The 26,341-nt window shown below is 43.3% G+C and overlaps 1 protein-coding gene across 1 annotated transcript; it reads right to left on the bottom strand.

Annotated features, from left to right (window-relative positions):
• Positions 1 to 319: 319 nt before the first annotated feature.
• On the bottom strand, positions 320 to 26,016 carry LOC129324281 (zinc finger protein 585A-like). Its single transcript, XM_054971450.1, has 8 exons — positions 25,984 to 26,016; positions 22,377 to 22,556; positions 19,156 to 19,597; positions 18,948 to 18,990; positions 17,137 to 17,216; positions 12,334 to 12,460; positions 11,139 to 11,234; positions 320 to 8,763 (listed from the first exon to the last, which is right to left on the bottom strand). Exons 3-8 carry the CDS (start codon positions 19,567 to 19,569, stop codon positions 6,287 to 6,289), a joined length of 3,237 nt encoding a protein of 1,078 aa, XP_054827425.1. The 5' UTR covers positions 19,570 to 19,597; positions 22,377 to 22,556; positions 25,984 to 26,016; the 3' UTR covers positions 320 to 6,286.
• Positions 26,017 to 26,341: the final 325 nt, after the last annotated feature.

Below are 26,341 nucleotides of genomic sequence, written 5' to 3' on the forward strand. Positions count from 1 at the left end.
CCTCATTTCATGCACAAAGTCTATAAGGGGTTTCCAGGTAGCAATAAATGTAGATCATGTCTTTTCTCTAACCAAAGAAGTTTAGCCATCTCTGCAAACACCATCATTTTCACTAATCATTCCTCTGTTGTGCAAGTTTTCCATTTTTGTGCATATAATAACATTGATGCTGTTGTCATATATAAAAAAGTTCCATGACTTTTCCCCTAGCAGTCTCCCCATTATTTCCAAAAGAAAGGGTTCTGGTTTCATTTGAACATTAATTTTTAAGATCTTCTAAATTAATGAATGAATTTGAATCAAAACATTTTTGGCTTTATTACATGTCCATCAAGTCCAAGTTTATTGATTATGGTCAACGACCAGCATAAGCAGGACATTAGAATGGTTTAAAAGTTCACAAATAGATATACAAATATAAAAGTAGAACTAAAACATGTCATAGGTTAATTATTTACAGAGTTAGAGCACGTTCAGACTGCCATATGCAATTTACAGTACTTACAGACGGCATAAAATTTCGCTACCGAGCATGTTGTCTGATTATTCCTGTCAGACAAGAGGTAGTCAAGTTTAATTTTGTTTGATCTACCAGGGAACCTTTCTATTAGTGGACTAACAGTTTCTAATAGAATTTTCCTATGGTGTGGACAATTGAAAAAAATATGCTCCATTGAATCAATTTTTCTTAAGTGACAGGAGCAAAGCCTGGGAGTGAGGAGTTGCTTTGATCTTTCCTTCCAAAACAGCAGATGGTAAAGTTGAGCTTCTAGCTAAGGTCAATGCCCTTCTGGAATTGTTGGAGTCAAGAAAAAAGAGGCAAGCTGCAGGAGCAGCGATATATCTGTTATTATCAGAGGACATGAAACCTGGTGCTCTGAGTAGGTCCATTTGTCTTTCAATGTCTGTCGCTCTCTGCTTGATGAGTGATTTTGCCTGATCAATTCCAGTGGCTAACAGGCTTTGGGGGGATAGGCCCAATTTTTCCAAAGATTTGGAAATGGCCTTTTGCTAACTCGCCTGAAATTGGTCTTGTAATATTAAAGGAAGCAGGCCTTGGGGATTAACACTTCCTGTCAGCCATTTGAAAATTGAAAGGATACAAATTCCAGTCTCTACCTGTAACATTCCAGTTTCCGATCTAACCCAAGAATTTGACATGCATTTCAGTACTTGTAGTAGAGCTCGAAGGAATTTGGCCTGAACTCTCTCAAGTGAAGAGAAAGAAGAGGACGATGGCCCCAAAAAAGATCACGTCCATCACAAAAAATAAAAAGTCCCTTCATTTTGTTCACTTTTCCAACATGAATTTGAAATATTTTTATACATAATTTCTCTGGTGACATATACCATCGATACATCATTTTATAAAAGTTCTCTTTAAGACTGAATCTTAATGTAAATTTAAGACCCTTCATCCACATATTTTTCCATTCGTATATTATATCCAAAGTTTTTAGCCCATTTTATAATAGATTCTTTAACTTGTTCATCCTCTGTCTCAAATTTCAACCAAAGTTTATATATATTAGCAATAACACGTTCATCTTTTGTACATAATTCTGTTTCAAATTCAGATTTTGATTGTTCAAAACTGTAAAATCTGTTATCTGCTTTTAGCCTTTCTAGTAGTTGTGCATTAAAAAAACAACCATTGGCAAGTATATATCCTTCCATTATCAATTATTCTCTTGATTTCATTTTACAATCACTTTGAGAACAATCTAATATGTCTGATATGTTAATTGTTTATGCTTAGTTATAATTCCTCACAGCCACCAGGGCTCTGAGAAGGAGCATGTAAGAGAGCTGCACTAGTGGTGAGTGTTTTTCTGTTGCCTTCCTTAACTGCTGGGAAGAATTAGCTGAGGTTACTGTGTGGGAGGACAGTGTTTGTGGGTGTGTGAATGTGTATAGCCTGCTGGAAAGTGGTGACTTTTGAAGTCAGTGTTGTTTCTGTTTGTCTCCTTTGCCTGAGTTGTAGCTAATTGCAGGGGTTGGTTATTGCTAATTGGAGAGGGTTTGTTTTGCCCAGGGCTGACTACTGGCCCCGCCCTCTGCTGGGTGAGCCTTGAACTGAATTAGGCTCCTTTTCACCTCCTTCTCATGCATCCAGATGGCCAAATCTGCCATGTCAAGATAGGGAGCCATATTCCAGGATAGACTCAGTTTGTGAAAAGCATTTTTTTGCAGCTGCCTTAACTGGCTTTTCTAGCAGTGGCATTAGATCCTCTGCAAAGTTCATACAAACTCCACCGAAAGTGGGGAGAACAATGTCCTTCAAGGTCTCTGGCTTCCCTATGAGCATCACTTCCATCCTGTCTGGGTTCATTTTCTATTTGTTTGCTTTTAACCATTTGACCACAGCTGTCAGGCAGTGAAACAAAATCTCTACAGCATTCCACAGTGATTTGAATAGCAAGATATGGATGTATTGTCGAAGGCTTTCACGGCCGGAGAACGATGGTTGTTGTGGGTTTTCCGGGCTGTATTGCCGTGGTCTTGGCATTGTAGTTCCTGACGTTTCGCCAGCAGCTGTGGCTGGCATCTTCAGAGGTGTAGCACCAAAAGGCAGAGATCTCTCAGTGTCACAGTGTGGAAAAGATGTAGGTCATTTGTATCTACTCAGGAGGGGTGGGGTTGAGCTGAGTCATCCTGTAAGAGTTTCCCAGGGTGTGGAATGCTAATGGCGGGAGGCTTCACTGTATCCTGAGGAGGTTCTTTTGCATATGGATTGGTACTTGATGTGCTAATCTTCTCTGCAGGGCTATTGTCGGGGATAGAATGTTTTGTTAGCCTGGTGTTTTTCAGAACTGGCAACCATGCTCGGTTCATTCTTAAGGTTTCTTCTTTCCTGTTGAAGTTTTGCTTATGCTTGTGAATTTCAATGGCTTCCCTGTGCATTCTGACAAAGTAGTTGGAAGTGTTGTCCAGTATTTTGGTGTCCTGGAATAAGATACTGTGCCCTGTTTGAGTTAGGCTATGTTCAGCCACTGCTGATTTTTCAGGTTGTCCAAGTCTGCAGTGTCTTTCATGTTCTTTTATTCTTGTCTGGATGCTACGCTTTGTGGTCCCGATGTAAACTTGTCCACAGCTGCAGGGTATACAGTATACTCCTGCAGAGGTTTGGGGTCTCTACTGTTTTTGCTGATCGTAGCATCTGTTGTATTTTTCGGGTGGGTCTGAATACTGCTTGAAGGTTATGCTTTTTCATAAGCTTTCCCATCTGATCAGTAATTCCTTTGATATATGGCAAAAACACTTTTCCTGTGGGAGACTGTTTTTCTTTGGTTGTTTGATTCATCCTGGGTTTGATTGCTCTTCGGATTTCATTTCTGGAGTAGCCATTTGCCTGAAGTGCGTGGTTTAGATGATTAATTTCCTCATTGAGAAAGTGCGGCTCACATATCCGTCTTGCACGATCCACTAATGTTTTCATTATGCCTCTTTTCTGTCGGGGATGGTGATTGGAGTTTTTGTGTAGGTACCGATCAGTGTGAGTTGGTTTCCTGTAGACCTTGTGACCTAACTGAAAGTTTGCTTTGCGGATGACCCAGGTATCCAGGAATGGGAGTTTTCCCTCGATTTCTTTCTCCATGGTGAATTGTATGTTCAGGTGGATGTTGTTGAGATGATTCAAAATGAGATGATTCACATATATCGTAATATTTTTTACTCTATGCATATTCAAATTGTTTTATATATATACTATATTAAAGTCACTAATCCACCAATGTATCCATTTTACTCTTCCTTGATTAAACTTTATATTCTAGGTAAGATTTGCTTAAACATAATACTAGCTTAGATTGTAATAATTAAATTCCCCCTTAATGGTAAAATTGCTTATCTCTTCTGTTTACAACATCACATTTTAATAATTCTCAAACTGCCACAGTTCTCCCTTCACATCCCATTTTTTTTCTAAATATTGTTTCAATTTCCCTCAGTCAGCAATAAATTGTCCTGGATCAAGATCTTTAAGTTTTCTTGTCATTTTGTCCATCTCCGCCATGTACAGCAATTTATAAATCCAATCTTCTATAGTTGGTATTTCTTGTATTTTCCATTTCTGCGCGTACAAAAGTCTTGCCGCTGTGGTCATATAAAATAACAATGTTCTGTACTGCACTGGAACACCTTCCATTCCCAAGTTCAGTAGCAACAATTCTGGGTTCTTATTTATTTGGATTTGTAAAATTTCATTAATTGCTTCAATTATATCTCCCCAGTATTGCTTAGCTACCTCACAAGTCCACCACATACGATCGGTGCTACATCAATTTTCAACAGGACAATTGGATTGATTTATTGCCTTTAGCGGAATTTTCTTACAACAACAGTGTGCATGCTTCTACCGGAGAAACTCCATTCAAAGTAGTTTATGGCTATCACTTCAAGCCATTTCCTTTTGAAGCTCTTCCCCCCGCAATAGCTTCTAAAGACGTTTCAGAATGGTGGGGGGAGGCAGCTCAACAGTGGACTCTTATTCAAAATCATCTTAACAAAGCTAAACAGGACTATAAAAAATATGCCAATCGCCATCGTGCGGCCGAATGGGAATTGCATCCTGGAGATCTTATTTATTTATCCACAAAAAATTTGAAAATTGCTCAAACCAGCCGTAAATTAGCACTAAAGTTTTTAGGACCTTTTCCAGTTTGCAAAATCATCAACAAAGTGACTGTAGCACTTGATTTGTCAAAGAATCTCCGTCACATGCATCCTACTTTTCACATCAGCTTATTGAAAAAGGTCCCCCCAGCAGATCAATGGCACACCCGTGCTCCTCCTATACCAACCTTAATTGATGATCAAGTCCATTACGAAGTACAACAAATTTTGGACTCTAAAATCAAACGTAACAAGCTGTTTTACCTCATTAGATGGAAGGACTTTGACTCTGGGTTTGATGAGTGGGTGGAGGCTATTCATGTTCATGCTCCTAGATTATTAAAATCTTTTCACACTCTCTACCCTTTCAAACCCGGGGGAAGAACATTTTAGTGGGGGCAGAATGTCAGGTTCTGACTGTATTTCTTGTGTATTCAAACCAAAGAGACTCCATTTTAATCCTGTCAGTATTTTAAGTGCTTCTCTTGCAGGTGGCAAGCAGTTCAGTAGCAGTTATCTCAGAGAAGAAGAATGTTATGACTACAACCTTTCCAGCCTTGGGAAACTTTCACTTTCCCAGCCTCAAGCCGCTTGCCTTGAGAACTGTGGGGGGAGGATGGGGCCTGCAGGGGTATGTTATTCTGTACCTTAACCTTTGCCTGTCATTCGTAACAATACTCATGTACCAGGCAAGATATTGCATCTTGGATAGTGGACTATAAGGGTTGTTTATATTCAGTAAAGTCTTTTGAAACCAATGGACTCATGTCTAATTGCAAGAGATAGTCTGGATTGCAACTTTTAATAAGCCACTTCCTGACAGAAACCAACATCTGCCTTAACAAGATAGCATGGTCTACTGAAACAAAGAAGAATGACATTTTTCTATATCCAGGTGGAGATCATTAATTAAAGACACCAGAGCTTTCAACATTTCATAGACTGGCCTGTATTAACCCTAAAGTCTGTGACACCCCTCTACAACATGTGTTAATGGCGTAGGTCAAAATACTCACATTTTATAATAAAATGTATTCCAATTATTTTAGTTGGTAATTGAACAAACCAATTCAGAAAATATAAAATACATGCTGGATTTAGCATAAAAACTCTAAACACTGATCTTTTCTAAGATTTACCCTACTGCTGACTTCTTTGAAAGGATGCATGGTTGGTCCCCTGCGTGGTCTTCATGACGCCAGGCAAAACTGGGCCTGTGGCTAAAGCTGTTGCCACAGTGGCAGCACTTATTTATTTTTATTTATTAAAGCATTTATACCCTGCATTTGCAGACGGTTCAAGATAGTTTACAAAACAATTTTAAAATTTCCAAATTAAAACCAATATAAGATCTCTCCCTTCCCATGCCCTTGAAAGATGCCTGCCTTTCAAAACCTCCCCAAAACCCTGAGAAAAACCCTTCTATGTTTTCTCTCCTGTGGGAATCCTTTGATATGTGACCAAATGATTTTTTAAATGTAAATTTCTTCCAGACTATTAGAACTGATGCTGTTCCTCCCAGTGGATTCATTGATGCACAATAAGGCGTAAACTCTGAAAACAGCTGTTTCCACACTCCACATATTCATAGGGTTTTCCCATGTGAATAAGTTGATAGAAAGTAAGATTTGTTCTCTTATCAAAGCTTTTTTCACTCTCCACGAATTTATAGTTATTCCCTTGAGTGGATTCGTCGATGGACAGTAAGCTGTGAACACCGAGTAAAGTTTTTACCACACTCCGTACATTTAAATGGTTTCTCCCCTGTGTGTATTCGTCGATGGCAAGTAAAGTCTGCATTCCGAGCAAAGCTCTTCCCACATTCCACACATTTATATGGTTTCTCCAGTGTGTGGATTCGTTGATGAACTGTAAGATCTCCATTCCGCATAAACATCTTTCCACACTCTACACATTTATATGGTTTCTCCCCTGTGTGGATTCGTTGATGGACACTAAGGATGCTGTTCCGGGTAAAGCTCTTTCCACACTCCACACATTTATATGGCTTCTCCCCTGTGTGGATTCGTTGATGGACATTAAGGTCTACATTCCGAGTAAAGCTCTTTCCACACTCTACACATTTGTATGGCTTCTCCCCTGTGTGGATTTGTTGATGGTAAGTAAGCTGTGAACTCTGAACAAAGTTCTTACCACATTCCATACATTTATATGGTTTCTCCCTTTTGTGGATTCGTTGATGGACAGTAAGTTCTGCATTCCGAAGAAAGCTCTTCCCACACTCCACACATTTATATGGCTTTTCCCCTTTGTGAATTTGTTGATGGGCAGTAAGACATTTATTCTGAGCAAAGCTTTTCCCACACTGCAAACATTTATATGGTTTCTCCCCTGTGTGGATTCGTTGATGGATAGTAAGGTTTATATTCCGAACAAAGCTCTTCCCACATTCCACACAGTTATATGGTTTCTCCCCTGTGTGGATTCGTTGATGGGCAGCAAGGTTGGAGCTCTGAGCAAAGCTCTTTCCACACTGCACACAGTTATATGGTTTCTCCCCTGTATGAATTCGTTGATGAACTGTAAGCTGTGTTCTCTGAGGAAAGCTCTTTCCACATTCCATGCATATATGTAGTTTCTCCCCTGTCCCTGTGTGGATTTGTTGATGGAGAGTTAGTTGTGCATTCCAAGCAAAGCTCTTTCCACAGTCCATGCATTTGTATGGTTTCTCCCCTGTGTGGATTCTTTGATGGCTAGTAAAACTTCGCTTCCGAGCAAAGCTCTTCCCACACTCCACACATTTATATGGTTTCTCCCATATGTGGATTCTTTGATGGTCAGTAAAACTTTGCTTCCAAGCAAAGCTCTTCCCACACTTCACACATTTATATGGTTTCTCTCCTGTGTGAATTTGTTGATGGACAGTAAGAGCTATATTTTGAGCAAAGCTCTTTCCACAGTCCTTGCATTTGTATGGTTTCTCTCCTGTGTGGATTCTCTGATGGCCAGTAAAACTTTGCTTCCAAGCAAAGCTCTTCCCACACTCCACACATTTATATGGTTTCTCCAATGTGTGGATTCTTTGATGGCCAGTAAAACTTTGCTTCCAAGCAAAGCTCTTCCCACACTCCACACATTTATATGGTTTCTCTCCTGTGTGAATTTGTTGATGGACAGTAAGAGCTATATTTTGAGCAAAGCTCTTTCCACAGTCCTTGCATTTGTATGATTTCTCCCCTGTGTGGATTCTCTGATGGCCAGTAAAACTTTGCTTCCAAGCAAAGCTCTTCCCACACTTCACACATTTATATGGTTTCTCTCCTGTGTGAATTTGTTGATGGACAGTAAGAGCTATATTTTGAGCAAAGCTCTTTCCACAGTCCTTGCACTTGTATGGTTTCTCCCCTGTGTGGATTCTCTGATGGCCAGTAAAACTTTGCTTCCAAGCAAAGCTCTTTCCACACTCCACACATTTATATGGTTTCTTCCCTGTATGGATTTTTCGATGGGCAGTAAGGTTTGTATTCAGAGCAAAGCTCTTTCCACAGTCTATGCATTTGTATGGTTTCTCCCCTGTGTGGATTCGTTGATGGGCAGTAAGCTGTGAACTCTTAGCAAAGCTCTTCCCACACACCACACATTTATATGGTTTCTCTCCTGTGTGGATTCGTCGATGGGAAGTAAGGTGGGAGCTCAAAGCAAAGCTCTTTCCACACTCCACACAGTTATACGGTTTCTCCCCCATGTGGATTCGTTGATGGACAGTAAGGTCTCCATTCCGAGCAAAGCTCTTTCCACACTTCACACAGATATATGGTTTCTCCCCCGTGTGGATTCGCTTACGAACAGTATGGTCTCCATTCCGAGCAAAACTCTTTCCACACTCCATGCATTTATATGGTTTCTCTCCTGTATGGATTAGAGGAAGAGCAAAGCTCTTTCCACAGTCCATGCATTTGTATGGTTTCTCCCCTGTGTGGTTTTGTTGATGGGCAGTAAGCTGTGAATTCTTAGCAAAGCTCTTCCTATACTCTATGCATTTATATGGTTTCTCCCACGCCTGGATTTGTCGATGGGCAGTAAGCTGTGAACTCTTCTCTTTTATCCCAGTGCTTCTCCTCTGCTGTTCTCCTTCCAATGGGAGTTGTTTTGGTTCTCCTTCAGGCTTTCTCTGGGGATCATCATCTTCTGAAACAAAGAAAACCATGGTAACACCTTATAACAAAAGCAAAATGAAGCAAAAAAGGCCATTAAGAACTCTAGATAACAACAGAGCAGAAATCATTTGAAGAGACATATACCACTACACAATTCTGAGTACTGAGTTTTCATGTAGGGTAAACATAGAAAAAAGGAGCTGGAAGGGATCCAAAGGTTCATCTAGTCCAACTTAATGCACAATGCAGGAAATTCACAGCTAACACCCTCTACTCCCTCACTGACCTCTGCCCTATGTCCAGAGGATAATCAAAATACAAGGGCCACAGTGCAAAAGGATGTAAAAACAACAACAACCACCATGTACTCAATAATATATACTGGATCATATTAGTATGAAAAAACACTGTTGTTATGCAGACTGTATGGTGTAATATCTACAAGAATGCCAATGTATAGAAACACAATATTTAATAGTTGTCCTCAAATGACCCACATGGAGCAAAAACAATATGTTATAATCACTGCAATGAGCGATTACATGTACCATCACTGCAAAGAAAGACAGAATGCATACATACAATTGCATACTCTTACAAATCTTCAAACATGCATGGCTTCCATAAAAGAAATGAATGACCCTACCACCCTCTACTGTTAAACAATACAAACTCTCAACTCGGCAGAACAATTAGCATATCAAACGCAGAGGTTACCCATTCAATATTACTGCTGTTAATGATTGATTTAACGAGCTTTCCCATCTATTCTTGTCTGTTTCCTCTTCAAAAATCTCTGTTCTCCAGAGACTGAAGATTAGCTAAAGAGGTCTGTGACAGATTGCACTTAAGAGCGGGTTTCCGAAGTGCAGCAAAATCAGAGACCTGGGAGTGGAAGGGTTAACTATTCCTTACAATGGAGAACTTGAGTGGCAAGCTGCTCCCTCTTTTCTGATTGGTCAGCACCAGCTGGAAAAAAACTATATATAATCAACCGAGTGCTGAGGAGTGGGTTTTTAAACAATTTTATTCCATAGCTGAGTTTCCGTCAGTTAGAACCAGTCTGAATGCAGTAAGCTAGTTTCTGACAAGATTTTGGAGTCAGGGAGTCTGACAAGAAAAGTCAGACAGGTTCACCTTTACAATGAAGGGAGAATGCTTAATCGCCTTAACTGTAATATTACTGTTCTGAGGAAGACTTCTAGGTATTCAAAATCTGAATGTCTGTATAAGCTGAAGTACGCTTTATTCAGAAACCAGAAAACCGGGAGTCTGTTTTGGGTGAGAGTAACTGGGTAGTGGGTTGAAACTCCCTTTCAAGCCAAAAAGAAGAGAGGTTATATCTTTTGAGGGGAACAGTGCAATCCTAAACAGAGTTACTTCAGTCTAAACCCATTGATTTCAATGGACAGTAACCCTCCTTAGCGTTGTACTGGAAGATTAATTCCTGTCCAGTTTTGAAGGGAGGTTGGCTCTGAGGAGGACCCCGAGTTTGTTGTGAAGGGAAAATGGTTGTAGACTTCTTAGGAGACAGAAATACCCTCAAAATTCAGGAAAGGAGCAGGTTAGGCACACAAGAGAAGTGATTAATTCCACAAAACCTGAACTGTCATAGGAAACTTCCTGAAGAAACATTGTTGCTGTACCTAAATTATGAAGTAAAATATCTCTCACAGTTAAGAACCAAGAATATATGAAAATAAGCTTCAAGGAAATTATTTTGCCTATTATACGAAGTGTATTCTGTAATACCCGTAAGAGGCCCCGTGGAGCACAGTGCTAAGCCGCAGTACTGCAGCCCAAGCTCTGCCAGGTTCAGGTAGCCGGCTGAAGGTTGACTCAGCCTTCCATCCTTCCGAGGTTGGTAAAATGAGTACCCAGTTTCCTGGGGGTAAAGTGTAGATGACTGGGGAAGGCAATGGCAAACCACCCCGTAAAAAAGTCTGCCAAGAAAACATAGTGATGCGATGTCCCCCATGAGTCAGTAATGACTTGGTGCTTGCACCGGGGACTACCTTTACCTCTCTATTCTGTAATACCAACAAAATTTTACCTCCATACTTCCGTACCCTGACTACACTTACTCAATCCCTGCCTGTTGAATAAAGTTATTTCTTTTTGAACGTTATAGAGACTCTAGTGCTGTTTCCAAGCACAAAAGAAAGAGGATTCCTGCTTTCCCCCATCAAATTCCTGGCCTGGACTAAAACTGAAAATGTCATGTGTGTGACAGGGTAGAACAAGCAGTCTTTCAAAACCACAAATATTAACATGCAACTTGGGGCAGCTCAGTCAAAGCAGGGAAACTGGGAAAATCTGTCTCACAGCGGGGAGAGTGAAAAGGGATCTGTCCTAAGGTCATATCTGGTAAACCAGAAAAGGTCTGCACTATAAGGAGCTTCATACCTGCTGATCTCTCTCTTTCTTCTGGGTCCTGGGAAAATGGATTTCCATTTCCTTGCATCAGGGAAATACTGTCAGGTCCGGGAACCAGAAGTCCTCCTTTTCGGAAAAGAAACAGAAAAGTTACTGCATGAGAGGGGAGGAGGCTAATGCTTGGATCCAGAAGTATCCATCTGCTAATCCCCCTGGTGGTCAAGAGCAGAGGAGGGGGCAAGGCACTCCAGCACAGGGAAGTCCCAACCCACACAGAGCCACCGTGGTACAGGATCTCAGCCCCCTCCAAAGGCATGCAGGATCCAGCATTCCAGTCTGACACCATCTAAGGCGGCGCCGAGGAAGGTCTTCTCCCTTGTAAGAGACCCTGCACTCCTTGTAGGGTGAGGATGGATCCCTCAAACCTTGAATTCCTACTAAAGATCAAAAAATTCTTTTTAACAATAAGTCCGAATGCTTCTTTTTGGACATTATTTATCCCGACCTTCCTTGAGAGGGCTCATAATTGAATTTTTCCTCTAGTGTACTGACTTTCTCACAGGATGTGCTCTTTAGATTTTAATAACAGCTTGGCATACAAGAATTCAGCAGGCAAAGCTCTTTGTGAGAGAGACCAAAACATCACCTGCTCAAATCCAGACTTTCGTGGCTTGCTCTTCAAGCCTCTGACACACCCTTTCTTGTATAGATTGACCATGATGGGGCCTACACTACTGTCGGTAGAATAAACACGGTGGAATGACCCCAATTCATCCCTTGCCCCCCCTCCCCACACTGATATTGTTCTCATGCCAAAAGGGTGTTGTACACAATCGGCACCCTATGTGTCTTTGGTCCAAACAGACCATAAGGCCCTTGGAGCAAGGAAATGTCTTTTTGTACTTTGTAAGATGCGCAGCGAGGGCCCTATATAAATCCAAATAATATGTTAGTTATTTCAGATGCCGGCTTTCTTAGCTGCTCTGAAAGGCCCACGAGGAGGTCTTGTTGACATCTTATGAAGTGTCCCTCTTATTTTACCAACCAATGTTTTAGCTACACAAATCAATACTTGGGGAATCCACTAGATACGCAGAAGTCCCTCCTTTGTGTGCACGCGGAACCAGCCCACTCATCTCCATCTGAAGGGCCCTACGAGAGTCCTTCTTAGAAGGAGCGACTTCTGCCTTCAGCATCTGTGAAGTAAGGGAAAGGGGACCCTTACCCAGAGAGGCCACATTCTGAAAGTTCTCCTCCATGACTTCCTTGTGAAGGCTTCTTTTTTCCGGATCCAATAGAGCCCACTCTTCCTCAGTGAAATGAACATATACCTCCTCGAAGGTCACTAGACCCTTAAAAGAGAAAAAAAAAGAAACCCCACTATGCTCTCAGAGAATGTAACAAATCTTCCCCTTGTGAGGAAAATCCAAAATGATTATAATTAGAGTATAATTTGGTTTAGGCCAGTAGGATGGAGTTAGTATCTGGAACCAGGCAGCTGAGGAAGAGGCTGGCTGCTGGAAGCTTGATAACACATTACATGCTCTTATCACCTTGAATAAGGTAATCAGAAACATGTTATATGTGAACAGTAGTAACTAAAAGTGGTGTGTGTGTGTGATATAAATAGTTGTTATTATTATTAGAGTTATATTATTTTTGCAGGACTGAAATTCCCCAAGAAGAGGACAGAAACTTGTGTTCCAGTTGCTTCAAATTGGAAGGAATGTGGCAAAGGACTTTATCATTTGGTGGAATCCGACAAGTTGAACTGTTCACCTTGAGTGGTTTTCAAGGACATTGTTGGCTGAAAGTTTCTGTATGGTTGCACTCAGGAGATGGTTTAAAGAAAAGAAAAAAAATAGTTGTATTGTACAAATTGTTAAAAGATTTGACATTTTTTTTCTTAACTTACATTGTGTGAAAGTTTGCTTCCTAAGCCCCACAGAACCCATATAAAAGAGGTTACAAAAGCGGCACCCACCTAGGGTTGGGCTTGGAAGTGAACAGATTGCTGAAATGGATGTGTGCAAAAAGCTGGGGTTTGATGTGCATAGGACTATTCTGTTAAGTGATATAGATTCTATTGATGTAAATGCAGAGATTAAAAATGCTGTAGAACTGTTTGGTGCAATTGCTAAAATGCAAAGGCTAAAAGGGCAAGACAATGAAATGTTGCTGTGTGAATTCCAGACTCCCAGTGCTGTTTGGAGAATAGGGAGGGAATGCTGGAAGCACAAATTGCATGGAACGTGGGAGGTAATCCTTGCAGATGCAGAAGTTAGGGGGAAAGCAAATGATATGGTACAGGAAAGGAAAAGAATGCTAAGTGGAAGTTAAGGGGAGGAAAGAACTCCAATTGCAACCTCTACTCCTGCTGCAAATCTTCCCCCTGAATTGCAACAGCAATTGTTAATCAGACTGTTGCAGGCTGAAAGTGAAACCAAGATTGCACCAGCAGACCTAAGACTGCAGCTAAAGCCTTTTTCAGGAGTTACACCCAAACCTATTGGAGAGAGAGATTATTCTGTTTGGAGAGCACATGCAAGAGAGTGAGCAGAAGATGAAAACATTCCTGCAAATATAAAAAGGAGAAAAATTATAGACAGTTTGCTTCCACCAGCATTGCAGGTAAAAGGTAGTCCCCCTGTGCAAGCACCGAGTCATTACTGACCCATGGGGGGACATCGCATCATGATGTTTTCTTGGCAGACTTTTTACGGGGTGGCTTGCCATTGCCTTCCCTAGTCATCTACACTTTACCCCCAAGAAACTGGGTACTCATTTTACCGACCTTGGAAGGATGGAAGGCTGAGTCAACTTTGAACCCGGCTTCCGCCAGGATCGAACTCAGGTCGTGACTCGTGAGCAGAGCTTGGGCTGCAGTACTGCAGCTTACCATCTGTGCCACAGGGCTCAGCATTGCAGAATAATAAAGTATTTGGAACAAAACCATAGACCCACCGCAGATGAAGAAGAGTATGGAACTAGATTGTATCTGAGAGACTGGCCTAGACGAAGTTACAGCAAGTACTGGAAGTTATAGGAAGGTACAGTGAAAAGGAGTTGATATGGAGCAACTGGTGATACTGTATATCCTTTGAAAAAGGGCCCTAGAAGACATTCATGATGAAATGGGTCACTTTGGAGTAGAAAGGGCATTGGATTTGGCCAGGGACAGATTCTTCTGCTCTAGGATGACACAAGTAATAAAACAGAAGTGCTACCACTGTGAATGCTGCCTAAGGAGAAGGGCTAGAGTGGAAAGAGCTGCTGAATTAGTCAATATAAAAGTTTATGCTCCCTTAGAATTAATCTATAGACTTTTTGACTCTTGAACCTGATGCAACAGGCATTAAAATATTCTAGTAGTAACTGATCACTTCACCAAATACGCACAAGCATATCCTACTAGGGATCAGATAGCAAGAACTGTTGCTACAACTCTTTGGGAAAATTTTATAAGCCACTAGGGATTTCCCAGGAGATTCCACAGCGACTGAGGTACAAGTTTTGAGTTAGAACTAGTTATGGAGCAAAGTAAAATTGTTGAGACAAAGTCACATACTACACCATATCACCCTAGAGGAAACCCAGTTGAGAGGTTCAATCGTATGTACCCTTTTGGATATACTGGGAACCTTAGAATCCAATAAGAAAAATAACTGAAGAAAGTATATAAAACCTTTGGTTCATGCTTATAATTGTACTAAGAATGGTACTACAGGAAAATCCCCCTACTTTCTAATGTCTGGAAGACAGCCATTACGACCTATTGATTTATGTTTGGGCATAAACCCTAGAGGGCAAACTGAGGTAACACATCAGGAATATGTCAAAAGACTTAAAATGTAGACTATGATATGCACAGGAACTGGCTACCCATGAGACAGAAAAGCATCAGCAGGCCAACAAAACAAGATGGGATGCTAAAGTTGTAAGATCTACCAGTGACCCGGGAGAGAGAGTGTTAGTTCATAACAAAAATTGGCTGATAAATGAGAACCTGTTATACACACAGTTATAGATCAAATGGATAAAAATCTTCCTTATCAGGTCCAACGTGAAGATGGTAAGGGTCTTGTTTGAACTCTACACCGAGATGGTGGGTTTATTGCCCCTTCTGAAGAGCCTGATGTGATGATTCAAGAGGATCCTATCAACAGCTAGACTAGACAGAAAACTACCGATGTGGTGATCCCAACAGAGGACAAGGAAGAATGCTCAGGAGAACCTATACCTCTTTCAGATCTCAACCCTCTAGCAGGGGAGTTCACTCGAGTTTCATCACTGAAGGAAGTTACTGTACCTCAAAGTGAGAAAGTGATTCAAGGAAGAACAGAAATTGTGCCTCAGGAGTCACATAGAGTGCAGCCAGGGCCGAAGGATTCATTAGTAGACTCAAGAGAAATTCAGTGCAGTGCCTCCTAGGCCTCAAAGGATCAGAACCACATCTGCTAAATTAAATGATTATATCCTGAGTTTTTCAGCAATCTCAAGACATTATAATCAGAAACCAAGAATAATCTACTGCACTCTTACCTTCTATTAACTTTACAAGTTTTCATTTTGGAAATTTGCTGTCGAGATGACAGTAATTTAGCAGGGGAGACTGTAACCCCCGTGAGCTAATTTGGTTTAGCCCAGTAGGGCAGTTAGTATTTGAAGCCAGGCAGTTGAGGAAGAGGCTGGCTGCTGGGAGCTTGATAACACGTTACATGCTCTTATCACCTTGAATGTTATATGCAAACATATGTGAACTAAAAGTGGTTGTCCGGTGCTGGGGCCGGACTTAGGGAATGCCCCAGGAACACCCACCCCAGAAACTAGGCTTGCAGCCCCCCAGTCCAGCCCTACCACCCATAACACTCACCCAGCCAGGAGAGGACAGATATCAGAGACACCAACAAGGGCCAAGAATGCCAAAGAAGCCCCAGGTGCAAGAAGCTCAGGCAAAGCCGCAACAACAGGAGGCAGGCTAGGCGACGCCTCCTGGGTCCTAATGATTGCCAGTTACCCAGTCAGGGCTCCAGGGCAGCCTCTTCCCTCAGCCCAGGGGAAGAACAACAGCTGAGCCAGGGGGAGAAGAGACAGAGGACAGAGGCAGCCAGCCAGCACCAACTCAAGCAGCAGGCCAAAGGCAGTAAAGGAGGCACTAGGCCACACTACCACCCAGAGGCTGGCAGGAGAGGTGCAGCAGCACAGCAAACCAACAGGCAGGCTAGAAAGGGCGGAGAGTAGCCTGGAAGAGCCAGCAGCAGAGCAGCCACAGGTGTGGCTATCTAAAGCAGCCCAGGCAGCAGCTAGGTTGTTAGGGGCGGGGCTAGGAGGCGGAGGCTGGGATTGGTGAAGGGATAAAAGGGGAGTCCCCCCTACAAGCAGGGGTGGAGAGTAAGGAGTCAGATAAGAAGTGTGGAGATCCAAGGAAAAGACAGGAGTACCTTGAGAAGGCAGGAACTGCAGTTAAAGGGGCAGTGGCTGACCCCACACCCAGGGGTGCCGCCACCCCAGAGGGGAGAGCGTCACAGTGGTGTATGTGTCTTATAAATAGTTAGTATTATTATTAGAATTATATTATTTTTGCAGGGCTGTAATTCTCCAGGAAGAGGACAGAAGCCTTGGCTCTAGTTGCATCACATTGGAAGGATTGTGGCAAAGGACTCGATCATTTGGTGGAATTTGACAAGTTGAACCGTTCACCTTGAGTGGTTTTCAAAGACATTGGTTTAAAGTTTCTGTATGGTTGCACTGATGAGTTTGTTTAAAGAAAAGAAAAAAAAATAGTTTTGAATGGTTTCAATTTTTTTTTCTTAGCTTACATTGTGCAAAAGTTTACTTCCTAAGCCCATAGAACCTATATGAAAGAGGTTACCCTTACAGGATTCAAACTTCCATCAGATCTTTTCATTTCCCTTCTAGTGAACGACACAGATAGCAACCAAGGCAAAGAGAGTGAGGGGTTCTTTCTGGGCTGGGCTGGGTGGTACATGGAGGCACCAGGGGTCGTGATTTGCAGTTCCACACTTACCCATTCTGGCCGCACGGAAGTTGCTTTATCTATGCTGCAAAGAGTTGGCAAAGAATTTACTGTTGGTTTCAAGGCCTCATCTGGAAGGATGAAAAGATCATTGGAAGACATCCAAAACTTTTCAAGTATTTAGCATTTCAGTACCTTGTGCGGGGAGAAAAGAATCTCCTTCACTTGGTTCACGCTCACAAGTACCCTTGAATCTTTATTTAGGATGTTGTTTTGATTCCATCCATTTTCAAAATACAATCTTGCTACAGTTATCATAGACAAATACAGACTTGTTTCTCCAACGGTACAGAATTCACAGAATTAAGAAGGAAGAACTCTGAAATGCAAGGTAGAAGCAGCTTTGTGGTGGTGGAGAGTGCCCTCAAGTCACAGTTGACTTATGGTGACCCCTGGTGGGGTTTTCATGGCAAGAAACTATCAGAGGTAGTTTGCCATTGCCTGCCTTTGCAGCCCTGGTCTTCGTTGGAGGTCTCCCATCCAATTACTAACCAAGGCCAACCCTGCTTAGCTTCTGAGATCTGATGAGATCAGGCTCACCTGGGCTATCCAAGGCAGGGCAGAAGCAACTTTAAATCCAGTAATTGTATAACAGCTACCATATCCAAGAATCTCTTTGCACGCGTACAAGACAGGCACATAGGGGGAAAGGCCGGCTTGCTATTGGTGAAGTGCCACTGCCTACTTCGCTGGACAGTGCTTCTTCTGTCCGTCTTCCGGCACAGGTCATCCACCAGGGCGACCAAGGCTGTTTCAGTCCCATGACCAAGCCTAAAACCAGACTGGGAAGGACCTAAACAATTTGCCTCATCCAGGAAAGCTTGCAGTTCTCCATCCACCACTTGTTCTATTACCTTGCTCAAAAATGGAACATTTCAGACTGGTCGATTAAGGAATTCTGGGTTCTGTTAGGCTTCTTTAGATGTGGGTGCAACACAATCTGTTTTGAGCTGAGGGGGCAGATCAGACAGCCAGTTTGGTGTAGTGGTTAAGAGCGTGGGACTCGAATCTGGAGAGCCAGGTTTGATTCCCCACTCCTCCACTTGAAGCCAGCTGGGTGACCTTGGGCTAGTCACAGCTCTCTTAGAGCTCTCTCAGCCCCACCCACCTCAGAGGGTGTTTTGTTGTGGGGATAATAATAGCATACTTTGTAAACCGCTCTCAGTGGGCACTAAGTTGTCCTGAAGGGTGTTATTATTATATCAAATGATCCCTCACCCCTGTGCAGTCCTGTAAGCCTAAATCCCAGCAAGTAGTAACCTGTCCTTGACAATGTGACTATCTTCTGTGCTCCTGCCATTCACATTGCCTTCCTTTAACCCAGAGCAAAAAAACCACATCAAGAGTATGTCCTGCACTGGGTGTGGGGCCTCTTGTTACCTGAGACAGGCCCACGGTTGCCATGGAGGCCTGAAATCCTGAACTGCTCCTGACAAGGTAGCCTCTGGATGGATGCTGAAGTCCCTCAGAACGGCTACGGCATAAGATTTCCTCAAGGCTTATAATTTTGTTCCTCTTCTTATTGACCCAGCACACTAGCTTCCCAATTTGTAACATTAATTTACATCACCATTTTTTGTGTTCGGAGGTAGTGGCTTTGATCTCCAGTCTTCCAATTAATTGGCACTGATTTTAAATAAATTCTAGGTTTTTACTTCCCCAAATGGATATTTCAAAACTGAGACGCTTGCGGGAGTGGCTTTCCCACACTAGAGTGAGGTCAGGAAAATAAAAGCAGCCCCCACCCCAACACACACACTCAAAGAGGCCACTGAATGGGTATGAAAACCTTTATATCTTACCCAGGAAAGCTGCTCTGAGGTAACACTCAAACTTTTCCTGCACCTGAAACAGAAATGGGGATTCCACAAAGGGGAAACTGTTGAGAAAAGGAACAAGAAAAATGAGGGGGGAGGGGGGGTTCTAAAATGTTGGGGCATTGTATAGATTTCGAGGATATCCTGGATCATATCCTGTCCCCCACATACTACCTAGAGGAATCCCTCTTACCTCCTGGCCTGGATTCTTGTCACCTGCGTGGCTCAGGAGGAACCCTTCTGCCAGGGCCACTGCCTGGGAACTGGTCTCCGGCCCACATTCCCTGACCCAGCTCTCCATCTCTGGTGGCAGAACAGCCAAGAACCGGTCCAGGATCACCAGGTCCAGGATCTCCTTCTTGCTGTGCCTTTCTGGCTTCAGCCACTGGAGGCAAAGGCGGTAGAGTCGGCTGCAGACCTTTCGGGGCCCTTCAGCCTCCTGGTAACGGAAGTGCCGGAATTGCTGGCGCTGCACATCTGAAGGGAGCAAATCCTCTCCCAGGCTCTTCTGCAAGGTTCCTTCCCACAGTTTCCTTCTGCTCCCAGCCTCTGTGGCATCAGCGCCTTTTCTTGTTTCTGGACCGACTGAGTTCACCTCTCCCTTCATCCTCCTTTCCTCTCCAAACAGCCGCCACCTGTTCAAAAACTTATTCGTTGCTTACATAACCAGGCCAGAGCATGTCTTCTCCTGTTGCCCACAAATGATGAACACTTGAATGCAAAACTGAATTACTCAGGAGGGCTTTTTGCTGAACCAGAATAAGGCACCGATGCTCATGCATCCTGAGAACAGTTACACGGGGTTCCCCAACAGTCATCATCATCATCCAACAATGTGTTCGAGGCACCCTGTGTAAAAATCCCTAGGATCCATGAGGATCTGTCTTTTGGAATCAAATGTGTGTACCAACGCATGTCTGACCTCCTTTTTATAACGGGAGTGCTGCTTGTTCCCAGATATCCCGGCACAGTCATAATATATCGGGGTGGAGGGGAGACTTCATCACTTACATGACCAGGCCAGAGTGTGCCTTCTCCAGTCGCCTGCAAATGATGAACACGTGAAAGCAAAACTGAATGATTCAGGAGGGCTTTTTTTCAGGCAATACAGCTGTGCAGGAAGAAAATGATTCAGTGAGATACGTTGCTGTAATAATGCTCCTATTGGATAATGGTTGTTGTGGATTTTCCGGGCTGTATTGCCGTGGTCTTGGCATTGTAGTTCCTGATGTTTCGCCAGCAGCTGTGGCTGGCATCTTCAGAGGCGTAGCACCAAAAGACAGAGATCTCTCAGTGACACTGTAACCACTTTGCAGCTCCATGGTTGGAAGGAAGACCTGCCGATCAAGGTAAGCTGGGCTTCGATTTGGGTTTCCAGGGCGGCAGGAGTGCAGACAGAGTTCAGCCATTCCCCCGCTCCATTGCCAGGGAGCGGGGGATCTCTCAGTGAGACTCAGTCTTTACTCTCAGTGACAGTGATCTCTGTCTTTTGGTGCTACACCTCTGAAGATGCCAGCCACAGCTGCTGGCTCAATGTCAGGAACTACAATGCCAAGACCATGGCTATACAGCCCGAAAAACCCACAACAACCATCATTCTCCGGCCGTGAAAGCCTTCGACTCCTATTGGATAGTTTCTCTGCACTGTTAATATGTCATGTCAATTCACTTATGCTTTGTTTTAGCATTCTTTCAACTGTGTCAGATTTTTGCTTGTTTTTCAAATTTTTACTGTATTTCTATTGAATGTATTTTTATTACATTTCCCAGCAAATGATCATACAGGCCGGTCAGTCTGACTTCTGTTGCTGGGAAGATATTTGAATAGATTTTAAAGGGATCAATCTGTAAGCATCTGAAGGACCACTCAGTGATCCGGGGAAGTCAGCATGGTTTTGTTCCTAACAGATCTTGCCAGACCAACCTGGTTTCCTTCTTTGATCGAGTGACCAGCTTACTGGATCGGGGGAACTCTGTTGACGTGATTTATCTGGATTTCAGTAAAGCTTTTGATAAGGTCCCCCAAGACATTCTGATGGGCAAACTGGAAGACAGTGGAGTAGACTATAGGACAGTTCGGTGGATAGGGAACTGGTTAGAGGACCAGACCCAAAGAGTGGTGGTCAACGGCGTTTCATCAGATTGGAGGGAGGTGTCCAGTGGGGTGCCGCAGGGCTTGGTTTTGGGCCCGGTACTTTTCAATATTTTTATCAATGATCTGGATGAAGGAGTGGAAGGGCTGCTTGTTAAATTTGCTGATGATACCAAATTGGGAGGAGTAGCAAACACCCAAGAAGATAGAATTAAAATTCAACAAGACCTGAATACTCTGGAGAAGTGGGCAGCTGTGAATAGGATGCAATTCAACAAAGACAAGTGCACAGTATTACATCTGGGCCACAAAAATGGAAAGCACAAATACTGGATGGAGGATACACTTCTGGGCAGTAGTATATGTGAAAGAGATCTTGGGGTAAGAGTGGACTGTAAACTAAATATGAGCAGTCAGTGTGATGCGGTGGCAAAAAAGGCTAATTCAATCTTGGGTTGTATCAAAGGGGCCATAGCGTCGAAATCACAGGAGGTCATAGCCCCTCTCTATACTGCCTTGGGTCAGGCCGCACCTGGAGTATTGTGTGCAGTTCTGGAGGCCTCACTTCAAAAAGGATGTGGACAAAATCGAGAGCATACAGAGAGCGATGAGAATGATCAGGGGTCTGGAGACTGAGCCCTACGAGGAAAGGCTGAGGGCCTTGGGAAGGTTTAGTTTGGAGAAGAGGAGATTGAGGGGGGACATGATTGCTCTCTTTAAATATTTGAAAGGCTGTCATTTGGAGGAGGGCAAGGAGCTGTTCCAGTTGGCAGCAGAGGGTAGGACCTGAAGCAATGGGCTTAAATTACATGCAGAAAGCTACCTGCTGGATATTAGGAAAAACTTTTTCATGGTCAGAGTAGTTCAAAGGTGGAATCAGCTGCCTAGGGAGGTGGTGAGCTCCCCCTCACTGGCAGTTTTCAAGAAGAGGCTGGATGAATATTTGTCAGAGATGCTTTAGGGTGATCCTGTACTGTGCAGGGGGTTGGACTAGATGGTCTTTATGGACCCTTCCAACTCTATGATTTATGAATCTATATTGGCTTACACGGTATAATCTGTATTGAGTCTCATGGAAAAGACAAGCATACATAAAACTAAAATAAAGGGATGCCAAAAGACAGACCATTTTGCTAGTGATTACAGACAGCACCCCAACACAGATAAAAAACAGCAGGAGATACTGCAAGAAGAACCCAGCTCCACCCCCAGGAAAAAGCAGCTTCCAGAGAGAAAAGCCCTGGAGATGAATGGAGCCCTCTGGCTACTAAGGCCAAAAGCAGGGAGGCATTTTGCAAAGGAAATGTTAGTCCATTACTTACCTCTGTTTAAAAAGTTCTCCAGGGCTGCCTCTCCTCCCCTTCCCCACTCATCACAGGAAGTGACTGCAGCAAGTCAGGTGACTTTCTTTCTTCAAGCCCCTCTAGGAATGGAGACTCCTTCCCTTTAACCCTTAGGTTGACGCTCCAGAAAGTCAAAACAACCCCACTTCTGGCTTTGCCCTGTGGAGGGTGCATTTTTACATTGAAATAAAATAAAACCAACCTCACATTGTTGATCACACATCCACCACTTCAGTGCACTGTCACAGCACAATAGCAAGAATCCAAGGCATGGATCCTTACACACCCCAATGATTTCTAAATAAGTTTCCCCAAGCTCACTATCGAATCACATGTCATGTCCATTGCCACAGGCTGCACCACAAAAATCATGCATCCACTGCAAAAAGGACCCCCTTCTGTTTTCGCCTTGCCCACGGGTGCATTTTTACTTTGAAGCAAAATAAAGGGGTGATCACAAACCCAAGCTCAGGAAAAAAAAAACACCACAATTTAATCTAACACAAACAGTGAGCAGCAACAAGTACAAATTCAAACAGAATCTAGTTGGTGATCCGAAATTTGTTCGGCATAGAAGTGGGCCTTGGTACCAAAGGTGAACAGGCAAACGGCTGAGAGAAGGGCATTCTACACCTGGTGGTACCACACTGGAAAAGGCCCTGCTCCTGTGGAGCTCAGCAAAGGAAGACAGGGCAGGGCCTCTGAAGCAGATCTCAGTTCATGCAGAGAAATGTACAGGAGCTGGCAGTTCATTGGTTATCCCTATCAAGTGTCAACACACATGCATGGGCTTCAAGTATAAATTGTTTTATTTAACTTCTTCATACTAGCAAGGAATCTCTACTCACAGTTCTACTGAGTAATAAAAGGAGAGAGTGCGTCTTTCATGGATAAAGGTCCATTGTGGAGCTTTGCAGTGTATGTGGCTGTGCGGGGGAAAGAGATGACTTGCTCCTCTCCCTCCCAAGGTGTAAATGAACAAAGAGAAAATGGCCCTAACAAGTTTTGGCCAGCTCTGAATACCCCAGGAACTGAAACCTGTAGATAAGGCACTACAACTCCCAGGATGCACTTCTCTTAAAATTACAGTCATACATTCTAGTCCTAGTACATACTGAATAATATGTTCAGTTTGCTGCTAACACAGCACAGTCCCCATCCCAAACCTTTCAGGACTTCAGTGGTACAAACAGGAAGTGGAACAAGGTTGATCTTGCCTGGTGCTCTTTAGAGACTGGAGGTCCCTGGGAGCAATCCAGCCGCCACGTAATACACCAAGAGAAGCTTTGGCACAGCTTCAGAGGCAGACTCATATAAAGTGCATCCGAGTGCTTGGCGCAAGGGTTGCATGAACCTGGTTTAAGCACCAAAGACGGGCCTCCCATCCCTCCTGCAAGAGAACATGGGCACATCCTCGCTGTACAGGATCATGAGTCATGACCAACAGTCTCCAGTCTGGGCACCTTCCGTTGGTTCCTCTGGAGGTGGTAGCCCCTCTGCCATCACTTGGGGCCAAGCTACACATGACGAATGACACTTGAACGGCAAGTGGATTTAGTGGAGGGCAAGTGAACAGGGAGAAATACACTTGCTGTTCAAGTGTCATTCATCATGTGTAGCTTGGCCCTTGCTTTCCCAGAATAGGCAGATCCACACCACTGTCAGCAAACCTGCCAGCAGCTGCTGACCAGATCTTTTCTGGGAATCAGAACAAAGTGGTCCAGGAGAAGTTCCAATGCCAATCCAGTACATAAAAGTCCTGAGGATCCATGATGATATGTCCCTTTAAATCATGGTTTTGCTTCATAAGGACTCCCTAAACTGGTGGATGAGTGGTTTTTGTGGTGCAATCCATGGCCACACACAGGATGAGTTATTTAACAGTGAATTTGTGACCAAACCCAGGAATCTTGAGGATCCCTGAAGATCCCTACTTTAGAGCTACATTTTACACAAACACAGAGTATCATGATATAGCACCAGCAAACCAAATTACAAATTGTGTAAACTTACAATCAGTAATCATTCAACAAATTTCATTTGTATCATAACAATAAATGTTTCTTATATATATTCCTCTTATTTGCAAACTTATCCATATAAAGTTAAACATCTGTATTAATGCATCATTTTGTATTCTTCCAATATTATTTCATACTCATAAAGTGTTAGTGCTTATTTCCAAAATTGTTTCCAAAATTTCATCATTTCACAAATCTATATATATAAAGACAAGTGTCCTGACTGACTCATTAATGCCCAGCCCAAACCCCTGTACCTAGAAACATGAAATTTGGGGAGAACATTCCTTTCATGATGTGTAAACACTCACTAAGAAGGAATTTTAAGAAATTCGCCCCCCTAATGGGGTAAAAAGGGGTAAAATGTGTCTTCCCAAAGGGGTACAGCTTCCCTGTGTGGCTGGCAGGCTGCTGCCTGTTTGCACCCTTTCTCTCTGATTGGTCAGCTGTGGAACTCTGTGTTCCCAGCCCATGCTGACATCAAAACGGGGGCATCAAAATGGGATCCCTGAGAGCGTAGGGTGCTGGGGGCTTCACCGCACATGCACACTCTCTGTAGTGGCCCCCACCTTAGAGAATGACCTTCCTAAGGAGTTCAGGAAAGCTCTCCTGGTTGTCTGCAAACTGTGGAAGATTGAATTATTTAGGAGGGCTTCTTATTCAGGCAATAGACCTGCACTGTAAGAAACAGCTGAGCGAGATGTTCCAGAAATGGGACTAGGACTGTAGACCAGGGGTTGTGCACCAGATGGCCCAGATTTGGGTTTCAGGGATATAAAAGAAAAACTTGACATCCTTAAATTCTGACTGGGAATCAACCCGTTAACCAAAATTCAATACTGTTTTAGTGACAAGTGCAAAGTGCAAGTGCAATCAATGTAAACAATGTACAATAATAATAAATATTGTAAATATAGATACTCAATGTCCGTGTGGTCTATACATAAATAATCCACAATGGGAGATCAACGAAACTGCACATTTGCTGGGAACCTACTTCTGACAGTTCACTAAAGATCCCCACCCCCAAATTACGGGAAGATTGGACCCTGGAATCCAATTCTATGGGCCCCTGAACAAGCTGCCCCCAGCCGCTCTCTGTGGTTTCCTAGAGGGGAAACCATCAAGCCAGAGAATCTCTATTCCCTTTAGTGAAGGAAGGGGAGGGCTGAGGCTTGCTGAGCCGCAGAGTTTAAAAGGTGGCCGGAGATGCCTCCCTTATTGCAAGAAGGACTCAGCTCCACCCCCAGGAAAGAGGAGCTCCCAGAGAGAAAGCAGAAAAGCCCTGGAGGTCAATGGAGCCCTCTGGCTACTAAGGCCAAAAGCAGGGAGGATAGGAAAAACTTTTTCACGGTCAGAGTAGTTCAAAGGTGGAATCCGTTGTCTAGGGAGGTGGTGAGCTCCCCTTCACTGGCAGTTTTCAAGAAGAGGCTGGATGAATACTTGTCAGAGATGCTTTAGGCTGATCCTGCACTGGGCAGGGGGTTGGACTAGATGGTCTGTATGGCCCCTTCCAACTCTATGATTCTATGATTTTGCAAAGGAAATATTAGTCCATTACTTACCTCTTTTTAAAAAGTCCTCCAGTGCTGCCTCGCCCCCTCCTTCCCCTCTCAACACAGGAAGTGACTGAGAGAGACAAGTCAGGTGGCCGCCTCTCTTCTTCAAGCCTCTCTAGGACTGGTTTTGTGATTCTTTATTATAAATTGTGGTTTTGTTTCCCCCAGAAAATACCTAGAGAAGATATAATCGTATTTGAAATTGCCAAGCTTAAGAACTATCCTGATCAAAACTGTGCAACCATCACACTTAGATCAAACGGAAGAGGTCAATGTGAGAGGCTGGACAGCTGCTGCCAGTCAGAGTAGACAACGCTGACCTTTATAGACCGATAGTCTGATTCAGTGAAAGGCGGCTTCAATG

The sequence above is a fragment of the Eublepharis macularius genome, chromosome 2, assembly GCF_028583425.1.
Source record: "Eublepharis macularius isolate TG4126 chromosome 2, MPM_Emac_v1.0, whole genome shotgun sequence".
NCBI lineage: Eukaryota > Metazoa > Chordata > Lepidosauria > Squamata > Eublepharidae > Eublepharis > Eublepharis macularius.

Bases quoted from the DNA above. Each gene is read 5' to 3' on its own strand.
- LOC129324281 (XM_054971450.1), bottom strand. From the start codon at position 19,569: ATGAAGGGAGAGGTGAACTCAGTCGGTCCAGAAACAAGAAAAGGCGCT. The intron at 17,217-18,947 runs GTAAGATATAAA...TCATCCTTCCAG, and splicing joins CCTCAGAGCAGCTTTCCTGG to ATGAGGCCTTGAAACCAACA. The intron at 11,235-12,333 runs GTAAGGGTCCCC...TTTTCCGAAAAG, and splicing joins TCAGAATGTGGCCTCTCTGG to GAGGACTTCTGGTTCCCGGA.